This window comes from Theobroma umbraticum, unplaced genomic scaffold, assembly GCF_002168275.2.
Source record: "Theobroma umbraticum cultivar Fairchild unplaced genomic scaffold, ASM216827v3 scaffold_147.0, whole genome shotgun sequence".
NCBI classification, from domain to species: Eukaryota; Viridiplantae; Streptophyta; class Magnoliopsida; order Malvales; family Malvaceae; genus Theobroma; species Theobroma umbraticum.
Genome location: NW_018397259.1, coordinates 1,415,879 through 1,427,269, shown reverse-complemented (window position 1 = coordinate 1,427,269; position 11,391 = coordinate 1,415,879). Strand labels below are relative to the sequence as shown.

The 11,391-nt window shown below is 31.5% G+C and overlaps 1 protein-coding gene across 2 annotated transcripts; it reads left to right on the top strand.

Annotated features, from left to right (window-relative positions):
- The first annotated feature begins 4,674 nt into the window (after positions 1-4,674).
- LOC110414689 (Integrase-type DNA-binding superfamily protein) lies at positions 4,675-10,631 on the top strand. 2 transcript variants are annotated; one of them, XM_021426056.2, is made up of 9 exons: positions 4,675-5,047; positions 6,275-6,357; positions 6,499-6,507; positions 6,599-6,687; positions 7,317-7,390; positions 7,464-7,514; positions 8,415-8,476; positions 8,655-9,283; positions 10,032-10,631. In XM_021426056.2, exons 1-9 carry the CDS (start codon positions 4,836-4,838, stop codon positions 10,083-10,085), a joined length of 1,263 nt encoding a protein of 420 aa, XP_021281731.1. In that variant the 5' UTR covers positions 4,675-4,835; the 3' UTR covers positions 10,086-10,631. The 2 variants fall into 2 exon arrangements, with proteins under 2 accessions (XP_021281731.1, XP_021281730.1); XM_021426055.2 differs by having other exon boundaries at positions 4,676-5,047; positions 8,412-8,476.
- Positions 10,632-11,391: the final 760 nt, after the last annotated feature.

Sequence of the window (11,391 nt, the reverse complement as noted above, 5' to 3'; positions counted from 1 at the left end):
TATCTTTTATATATAAAATGAATGACTAAAGATTATTAAATTCAGTTGAATTATTTATTTAATGATGATTGTGTACTATATATATTGAGAAAAAGAGTAGACTTTTTTTACTTTTTTATTTTATTTAATGAACTCGATGGATAGTTATTGGAATTTAAACATTCATGGATAAAAGAGATGTCTAAATATTATGTATTCATGTTCATATAGAATAAAAGGATGTAGACAGAAAATAATATTAAATTACAATTGATAAATATTAAATGAATCTATCCTCTAAGCATTAAAAGTTAAAAATTATTATTTTCAAGTATTTTTTATTGAAATAAATAAAAGTAAAAGTAAAAACCTTTCAAATGTCAAAAACAATACAATTTTGACATAAAGTGTACAAAAAAATTAATTTAATTGAGAATGACAGGTGTCAACCAATTAACCCTATCAGTTATTCTTCTTAAAACAGTACTTATCTTAAGAAAGACAATTATCTTATCAAAAATTGTTAGATGTATAATAAAATATTAAAAAATAAAAAAGTATATAACCTGTATTATTAGTAGATTAAGATAAACAGTTGTAGAGTAGAGGGCAACAATATAATATAAAAATCATATCAATATAAATAGTTATTAATTTTTAGTAGTATTTATCTTTTATATATAAAATGAATGGCTAAAAGTTATTAAATTCAGTTGATTTGTTTATTTAATGATGATTATGTGCTATGTATATTAAGAAATGAGTAGACCTTCTTAACTTTTTTATTTTGTTCAATGCATTGGATGTATATTTATTGAAATTTAAATATTTATGTATAAAAGAGATGTCTAAATATTATAGATTAATGTTCATGTAGAATAAAAGGATATAAACAAAAAATAATATTAAATTACAATTGATAAATAATAAACGAATCTATCCTTTAAGTATTAAGAGTTCAAAATTATAGTTTTCAAGTATTTTTGACTAAAATAAATAAAAATACAAAAACCTTTCAAATGTAAAAAATAACATACTTTTGACATAAAATGTACAAAAAAAAAATTAATTCAATTGAGAATAACAAGTGTTAACCAATTGATCTAATCAACTATTCTACTTTTATATGTATTATAGATATTGCATGTATGACTTATGTGCATTATTAGCATCAAAATATGTCGTTGCCTATGAATGTTTATCACTCATATATGATTGTTGTGATTTGTATAGCTTTTATTAATCTAATTGCTGCTATGTTTATATATTTTTCATCTTTATTTATGGTGTCACTTTCAAATGTAAGATATTTATTATCTTTTGTTTTCCAGAAAAAAAAATAGATTATTATGCATTCTTTCCATCTAAATATTGAGAAATATGATATGCTTTCCCTATAACAATATGAATTTTGACAAATTTTATGAATTTTTTTTTCTCTCACATTCTTAATTTTATAATTTGTATTTAATTCATATGCAACGCACCGGCGAATTCTAATTTATATAAAACGAGCGAAACTGAATTATTTGATTTCCTGCATGAAACTTGTTTTAAACTTGAAAACTGTTATAGTAATGTGTGGGGTTCTATCGACCACTGCTTTTTCTTAATAGCAGGTAGAAGCATCCCAGCTAATTTGTACGATGATTTGACAAAAGTCTGAATTTTTTAAAGTTTATTGGCAACCAATGGGGACAATATACAGCAATTATTACAAGGAACATATCTAATCCCCATATGACATAGCTATAGATTCACACATTCCATGCGTGCCAGAATAATTTCAAAAATATTAAAAAGATTATCGTTTCTAGTAAATTTTATTTTAGATGCATTGCTAGCTACCCTTAACACTTTCTGAAACCTTGTTACTTTTGTTTTTTAAACAAAGGTTTGCATAAAGTAATTATAAGGCTTTGTACTTTTGAATCGAGGAGCTCGAGAAAAGATTTATATATATATATATATATATATATATATATATATATTTGTTGATGCACTCCAAATGTGTCTTAAAAACCAATCATTAAATATTGATAGAGTTTCTCTTTATCAATGAATTTATACAATTTATATTATTTACTTATTAGGATAAAATCATAAAATAAATATACCTTACAAAAGTAATCACAAAGAATTAATTTATTACATTAAAACATCATTTTTCAAACTATTCCTACTCGATAGCTTATCAAGACAAGATATTAATAAAAATTGAGAGACTAGTTTTTATTATATTTCTTGCTTATGAAGTAATTAATTGCATAAATCGAAGTATGAATATATTTGAAATAAAATATGAATACTTATTAGAAGAACAAGTTCGTTGAATATGATTTATTATGTAATTTTTATTTAGTAATTCATTCAAGTATTTATGAAAATAAATTTTCATGTGTCAGTTATCTAAGTGACTATAGATTTGAGATCATCAAGTTATCTTATGTAGGGTTTGTTACATTTTGATACTATTTTAGGTAGTCGAAATTAAAGATTTTTTTTTTTTGAAGGTTAAGTTTCACAATAGGCACCAATAACAAATATGCCGAGAGCATAACTATATAAGGATGTATAATGAAATGGGCATTGGAGATAGCATAAAGCAGGAGATAAATAAATGATTAATAAAAAATACATCACTTTTAGTGATTTTAAGAGAAATAATTCATTGTTCTTATGCACATTTTAATTCAAAGAAATCGTTAGTTAAAATATAATCAAAATTCAAAAATAAATTTTTCGAATTTTATTAAAAAGTTTCGAACAAGCTTCAAGGGTATGGAAAGAGTCTGCTAATGGTGTATACACACCTAATTCCTTTTGTACATCACTGTTGGGTAGTAATGTTGAAAATGCAACATTGTGGGAAAAGGAGTGGGCTAGACTCGTCCCACCTAAAAGGTTGAAGTGTTTGGTTGGCAGGTGATCAAAGGCAAAGTAGTGGTTAAGTATGAACTTGTGAGGAAGGGGATACTTTGCAGTAGTTATAGGGTCTTTGGTGCCACGACTGGGGCATTAATTGGTGTTCCCTATGATAGGCATTCCTTTCTTTGTGGCATGGAACGCCACAGTTACTGATGTGAGGACATTGAAATTTTGGAGAATGGTTATTTTTATGATGACATGGTCTGTTTGCTAGTTTAGAAAGGAAGTAGTGTTTGAGGGCAAAGTTTGGGATAAGGTTAAGGTGTTTGAGTTAATTAAATTCTTAAATGCATGTAGGGGCAATTAAATGTATTTATTTGTGGATGAATAAAGGATGAATGAATGATGTAAAACACAAAGCGGTTTGATCATGAATGGACAACTAAACATTCTATGCATGATGGAATTATAATGAAAATCAAATTATCTTGTGCAAATTACGGTGATAAGGGTGACAAAGAAAGAAGAAGAGAGTTTTATTTTTTTCTTAATAATTTGTAAAGGACAAAAAAGTAATGAAAGAAAAACTTCCTTTATTCTTTTCTATACAAAATTTGTTCTTTCGGATTTTGTTATTTGGTTAGCACAATTCTACTTATAAGTTGGCCTTTTACGATTTTTTACATATTGAGATCATTTTCACAAAAAGTTAAAGTTCTTACATCGTTTTTTATTATCATCTACGTTAAATTAACAAGATATCCTTATCTTCACTCGTTATAAGTTATGAATGGAAAGAGTTCAAGTTGAATGGGAGAATTTCAATCAACCTACATGAATTATCACTTTTCAAAAGCACAATTACTTTAACCTCTTCTAAAATGAGAGAAGTTTGAATATAGAGCTCATGCATGAATATGGAAAATGTCAAATGTTGGCTTAAAAACTTAAAAACATACGAAACCTTTGACTACTCATTTCATCAAACCCTGTTCTAAGTGTCCCAACATTTTGTCAAGAATAATAATATGAATGAAACAAGAAAACTAACAAAATCAAAATATTAATAAGAAAAAATGGATAAAAACAAAACTATTGAGATATAAGAGAAATAAAGTCAATTATGAAAATTAATGGGTCAACACTTAAGATAACACATTATTAATTACTAATTCGACTCTCAAAGTTTTGAGTGGAGTTGCCAAGTTATCCCAACAAATGACGTCAAGAATCCAACGGTTTGACAAGTAGAGGAGCTATCGCTAATTTTTTTTTTATTCAAATTTGGTTACCTATTTCATTGAATATTTCATTTTTTATTGAGATCCTGTACTTAACTTAGATTTATTTTAGACAAATAGAATCTAATATACGAAATTTACAATATAATTATGTATGTAAAAAACATTAGCGTATTCACGACACTTGCTTAGAGAGAATGTTCTACCATTATTTTTCATTTTTGCTTTTTAACTTTTTTTTAATTTTTTCCTAAAATATAGTTATTGGATTTAAATATTAATATGGATTTGTAAGGTATAGAAGCAACTTTTTTCAGTTCTTTAAAATTTTGCAATACATTTTGCCTATTTCCCCTTCACGGTTACGAGTTAAATACTGGAACATACCTAAACGACGCCGGTGTCATGGCATTCATTGCTGTTGACATATGCCAAAGCTACAGGACTTTCAAAACATGTAAAATTACAAACCCAACCCTCTTCACATCCTAGCCGTTACAACCGTTTTATCTATACCAGTCCCAAACGTCGCCAAGTTAATAACACCAACCATCAGGACAGTTTCGTAAATTCAGTACTCCTCTTCCTCTCTCACTATTCGTTTTTCCTCCACGGTGAAATCATCAAAGCCAAAACCAAAACGAAAACCCCCAAAAGCCTACTGTCACTCTCTCAACTTCACTGTTTTTTCTTTGGTTTTTTGGAATTGTCTATCTCTTAGAATTAGGTTTTTTTTTAAAAAAAATCATGGCTTCGACGTCGTCGTCGGATCCGGGGATGAAAGCGGAGGCCAGCGGCGGAGAGAATTCGGAGACGGCGATAGCAAACGATCAGCTTTTACTGTACAGAGGATTGAAGAAAGCGAAGAAAGAGAGAGGCTGCACTGCTAAAGAACGTATCAGTAAGATGCCGCCTTGCACCGCTGGTAAACGCAGCTCCATTTACCGTGGAGTCACCAGGTAAAAAGCCAAAACAAATCAATAATTGAGGTTAAAAAAAGGTCTTTTTTGTCGTTTACTTACTTGGCTTTACTTAAATACTCTGTTTTGGTTCTTGATTTAAAAGATTATGAGTTTAGCGTTATGCTTTTTTGTGAATTTTTTATTTGATGGATGAATCTGAAGGGACTCTGATTTTTATGTGTTGTTTATCAGATTAGTTGATGTGGGAAAGGTAGCAGTTTCGAATAGTTTTTGATGGATATGAGTTGAGATTTAACTGGTTATAGCTTTGGGAATAAGTAAGTGTTGCTGGAATTTATCACTAAAGTGAGCAGTCGATATGATCAAAACCTTAGCTTTAGGCTGCCAAAAGAACTAAATTTTGAGAATTATTCGATTTGGAATTTGGACTTTTAGCTTGTCCCTGTTGTGAGTCAAGGAATAATTGAAGGTAAAAATTTGAAGGGCACAATTGATGTCTTTGATGCATTTGATAATTTGTGTCTGACGCATAAGGGGAAAGTTTTGGAGAGGCCGATGTTGGAAACATGCCTCTGGTTAGTTGATAAGGCTCCGATGAATGATTGTCTATATGCTGCCTAGGAACTAAAGAGAATGATAGGATATAAGTCTGGTGGCTTTTGGAGAGCAAAATTAAAGAATGAAATGGGGAAAAAATTCAACAGGGTTTCTCTCAAATACATGAACGTCTTAACTGCAATACCTTGAAGAGACATCAATTCTTTCTTCAGTATTATGCAGGCTGCACGTCAATGTTTTGGTTCCCTGTTGTCCGCATATAGCTGTTACCAATGGTTCATCTGCTTTTTGACAGCCACACCTCTGTTTTCCCCTTTGCTTTTGTGAAAAATTTGATTAAATTGTATTACCATGATGTCATTGGAGGAGTACAAATCTGCAAGAAATGGTTTAAGGAAATTAAATTATGTGTACAACAAAAAATGTAATGTTTAAGGTTCTTCATATTACTGGATCACAGAGGTTTGTGTGGTGTGAAATTGATACTGTATCTATTAGGGATATTTGTAAGTTACACTTGATAGCTTTAAAAAAAATTAGATAACCTAGTCTATTCTGAAGAAAATAGAAGATTCTGTTTAATACTTCTACATGTTTCTTGGTTGATGCATGTTTTTCACAGTTGCCTGTAAACTACTAAAGAATTTAATTCCAGTCATAATACTCTGGTGATTGATGCTTGTGGTTCAATTCTATGTGTATTAGGCATAGATGGACTGGTCGTTATGAAGCTCACCTTTGGGATAAAAGTACTTGGAATCAAAATCAGAACAAGAAAGGGAAGCAAGGTCTGTCTATCTGTTTTTCTCTCTTGATTTAGATTTGCAGGCTAGTTAATTGCAACTTAACAGTTCATGTTTCTCATGAAAGCTGACAATATATTTATTCTTTTTTGGTGCATGGGATGCTTGATTTTTGACCATTGTCAGTCTACTTAGGTACGTCAGGAGATTTGTGAATTTATTTCTTTGAACTTTCCTGTTCATTCATTTTACCATGTTCTATTTATTAAGACACATATAATCACAGGGGCATATGATGACGAGGAGGCTGCAGCAAGAGCATATGATCTTGCTGCTTTGAAATACTGGGGTCCTGGGACACTCATTAATTTTCCGGTGAGATGATCACTCAGTTTAGCACCATCACTATGCGTAAAAAAGAAAAAAATAGATGAATTCAATGCTTTATCTCAGCAAGTTTGTTATTCTTGTTACTAATTGAAAATTCCTTTTGATTCTTTTATTTTTCCTACCAATAATAATTCCACAAACTAAAATTTAATAATCATGGGTTGAAAAAGCAGTTGTTACCCCTCCTTAGGAGGAATAACGTCCAAGGTTCAAATCCTCTCTCCCCCTTGGGTTCCTAAAAGTCATATGAACCCTAAAAGGTTTTAACCTTTTTTTGGTTATAAATATTAAAAACTAAAGAATCCATTTGCAGTCTCTTAATGTTGATTTTCAAATTTGGCATTTGAAACTTTTGTTCTCCTTGCAGGGGATATTAAATGCAGACATGTTTCCTTCATTAATTATGTGCTTATAAATAGGTGGCTCACCCCACTTTTTCTTCTTTCTTTGGATTTTTTTTTTTTTTTGGTTGGGTTTTCGGCTTTCGGGAAGGAGGGGTGTTGTTGAGAAGGTTGGTTTGGCATATAAGAATTTAGTTTGAATCTTCACCTTAATGCTTTAAGCCTCATCTGTCTGGCATTTGAATGTTTTAAAGCATGGAAAATTATTTGCAGGTTACTGACTATACTAGGGATCTTGAGGAGATGCAAAATGTCTCAAGAGAGGACTACCTTGCATCTCTTCGAAGGTGTGTATGAGCTTTGAAAGTGTTTATTCCCGCTGCAACTTGGAGCTGTTACTTATAATATGTCTCTCTGCAGAAAAAGCAGCGGTTTCTCAAGAGGAATTTCTAAATATCGTGGTCTATCAAGGTACAATTTTACCATACATATCCATACTTATATCTAAAACATGTAATATCTACTGTTCAGTTACCTAGTGCTAGTGGGTTTACCAAGTATTTACAAAGATTGCTGATTTAAAATGCTGCTTAAAGCTTCCTTCTTTCTTATATAATTAGTTCTCAGACACCTAAAATTAAATCTCTTCAGCATATTTCAGAATCCAACAAATCACACAAGACCATTGCTGCCAGAATTGGCAACTTGATTGTGTATGTTCTCAATCTCAAGCCAATATCCATTTCAAATTAGAGATCCTTTTTTGTCTATTACAACAATGTAATTAAGTATTAGATATTTATTTATAAATGTATTGTCCATGACCACCAAAAAACAAAAGCAAATTTTCTTCTATTTATTAGTTTGCTTTCTGCCTAGTACTTGAGAAACAACTTAAAACTTTGCATAATGCTGTACTTTAATCGGGAAAGGGAGTAGATCAGTTGGTCTCCCAGCAACCCATCTCTGTTCATCAACTTACCTTTCAAACTGTTTTATTAAATTACTTGTGGGAATTCGAACAAATCTATCTTCCTAAACTTTAGCTCCATGTAGATCACCTTTCTCTCGGTATAACTGTTGTCAAAATGCAAAGAAAACATTCCTTACAGTTCAAAGAAATCAGAAGAAATAATTATTCTTTTTTTGTTCTTCCTTACTTAATACATTCTGAAATCTGACCCATTCATCATATGTTTGTGAGTTGGCTAGTATGAATGAGGTGCTAGTTCTTCATTTGTCTCCTATAAATTTCTTTATATTGTTCATCTTCCTACATGTGGATGCATAATATCTTTGTAATAATGCATAGTTTATTAATGTGTTTTTCTCTTTCCGTTTGTTATTAAATCTTTGGCTACCATGAAGTAGTAGGTGGGACTCATCATTTGGTCGTGTTTCTGGATCTGAATACTTCAGTAGTATACATTACAGTAAGTTTACCGATTAATTTTAAGTTTAAATAACCAATGTTTGACTAGTTTTGTGGGATGACTGCAAAGTTATTTTAGTTCACACCTTCTCTAGCAAAATGTAATTTGTATCTTTCACACGTCAATTCCTTGCACTAGTATAATATCCAACTGCTATCTTGTTAAATTAATGGTGTAGGTGATGATGCAGCCACAGAAAGTGATTACATAGGTGGTTTTTGCATTGAGAGAAAAATTGATCTAACAGGTTACATTAAGTGGTGGGGAACCAACAAAACTTGTCAAGCAGAACCTGGAGCAAAATCTTCTGAAGAAGCTAAACATGCATGCCCAGAAGATATTGGCAGTGAACTTAAAACATCAGAATGGGCAGTGCAGCCTACTGAACCATACCAAATGCCCCGTCTGGGCACTTCCCTTGAAGGGACAAAACGAAAAGGGTCCTCTGTCTCTGCCTTGAGTATATTGTCTCGATCTGCTGATTTCAAGAGCCTGCAAGAGAAAGCACTGAAAAAACAAGAAAACAGTGCTGATAAGGATGAGAATGAGAACAAAAAAACTATAAACAAAATGGATCATGGCAAGGCAGCTGAAAAATCAGTACATCATGACACTGGGAGTGATAGCCTTGGAGCCACACTGGGAATGAGTACTGGATTGTCTCTTCAGAAAAATGTGTTCCCCTTGACTCCCTTCTTGTCTGCTCCACTTCTTACCAACTACAATACCATGGACTCCTTGGTGGACCCTGGGCTTTGGACATCTCTTGTTCCTGTTCTTCCTAGTGGACCATCTCGTAATCCTGAGGTTGGTATAAGTTTCATCAAAGCTTTGTCTCTTTAGAAGAAGTAGAATAAAATGATATAACTAATAGATAAAGGTATTGTTGTAGTTTTTATTTCACATATTTATTGTTTATGGGACATTTCATGAGTCATATAATTTTGATATTGGGAAAAAAAACATTGTCCAGTAAGAAAATCTCAAATAGAACCATGTGTAAGATAACCTTTCACTTATTCAAATTAATATGCTGTAATAAGTTATATATATCGAAATAACATTCTTTAGTAATTAGTCATCATTGTTATTATGCATTTTATGGAAGGTCAAAATTTGATTTCAGGGATTTCTGAAATTGCACATCACCGTATTTCCCAATTGACAATAAAACTGCTACTAGTATTCATTGCAGTTTTTTAATGTAACGCTAACACTGAAAGTGAGAACCAACTAAAAGATGCTTTTGACATAACCAACCAAAAATGCTTTCCACATCCTCCTTATCTCTGCATGTATCTAACTATCATTTAGTGGCATCATCAAGGGCTTATTCCCTGTTTCCCATCACCTCAGGCTAAGATATTTTCTAACAATAATGAGATGGCAGGGGTGTTAATTGACTCATTATTCCTCAGTAATTTGAAAACAATTTGTTATTTCCATCAAGCGCAGCTGGTTATGAAAATGGTAAGGTATAAGGTGAATCATTTACCTAATTCATTTTCCTTACATAAGTTGGCCTCATGAAGAACTCGAAAACATTTCTGTGCAGGTTAGTAAGACCGAGACTAGTTCAACATATACTTTCTTTCGGCCAGAGGAATGATTAATTGGAGTGCAAAAAAGGGAGGAACATATTTTGCTTGAATTCTTGTTTTGGAGATTTTTGCAGTACAACACTGGCAGCAGTATGCACAGCTCATGTTGTCTTCAAACGAGACTTCTGCTTGCTTTTTACAGGTTTGTCACTTGAATTCTGAGAGAGAACATAGGAAGAAAATTGTAGTGTATAATACTACATAGCATGTAACATATCCCACGTGTATTATATGGTATCTATTTAAAAGCATGTATACTAGGGTTGTACCAAAAATCAAATGAGTGGAGTTGGTTTTTCAGTTGAACAATAAATAGGATCACTTGTATACTAATGTCATTGTACTCAAAGTGAAAAATGCACTCAGCAACGGCAATGGATGTAGGCAGATCTTATTGTCTTCATTGCTGCTGCTGCTGCTACTACTACTGCTACCCATGGGCCTGTTGCTGTAGGTTTACATGTTTCTTATTAATATCTATGCAGCAAAAATTTATCAAAGCAATGATGTAATTGGGAGATAAAATGTTATATAGTAACACAATATACTAGTCATTGTTGATAATTCACATAATTCATATTCTGTATTATTTGAAACATATCTAGATCATCACTTATCCTTTTCTTTTGAAACATTTATTGAGAAAAAAAATATGGAAAAAAGAAAAATGAGAATGATTTAAAAAAAAAAAGAGGTTATAATTTGAAAAAATCTTCAAGTCGTCACATTTTCTTGAAAATATTAAAAAATGGAGGAAATATGAAAAATGAGAAAGAAATTAAATAAAATAGAAAATTTATATATTTTCATTTCTTATTTGTTTTGACCTTTTGATTTTTTAGTTTTTCCTTTCTGGTTGCTTCTCTTTTCTTTTCTCTTTCTATTGGCAATTGGGCGACCCAAGGCCAAATTTGCTAGTGTCACAACTTGGGGGTGAAGTAATCCCTTAGCTTGGTTATCATTCATTTACATAAGCTGGAAATTTGACTGGAGCTCAAGCTTAAGTTTGAAATAAAAATTCAAACAAAATTTCAAAATATGTTAATAAATAATTATTTAATTTATATATTAAAAATTTTTCGAATCACTTAAAACGAGTTACAAAATATGAACTTGGCTTAACTCGCTCAAACTTAGTTAATAGTGAATGAGTTGAAATGGACTACTCATCGAATTGAAATAACTAGACTTGGTACACCCCTACCACAAGGCGTCCCTCCTCCTCTCTCCCTTCTTTGGGCCTCCCATCTGCCCCCTCTTTCCATCCCCCTTGCCTAAAGCCCTTGAAAATTGACAATCAGTTCTTGAACTCAA

Excerpts from the sequence above, each read along its gene's own strand:
- LOC110414689 (XM_021426055.2), top strand. The coding sequence starts at position 4,836 with ATGGCTTCGACGTCGTCGTCGGATCCGGGGATGAAAGCGGAGGCCAGC. Across the intron at positions 5,048-6,274 it reads ATTTACCGTGGAGTCACCAG|GCATAGATGGACTGGTCGTT; the intron begins GTAAAAAGCCAA and ends TATGTGTATTAG. Across the intron at positions 7,515-8,411 it reads AAATATCGTGGTCTATCAAG|TAGTAGGTGGGACTCATCAT; the intron begins GTACAATTTTAC and ends GCTACCATGAAG.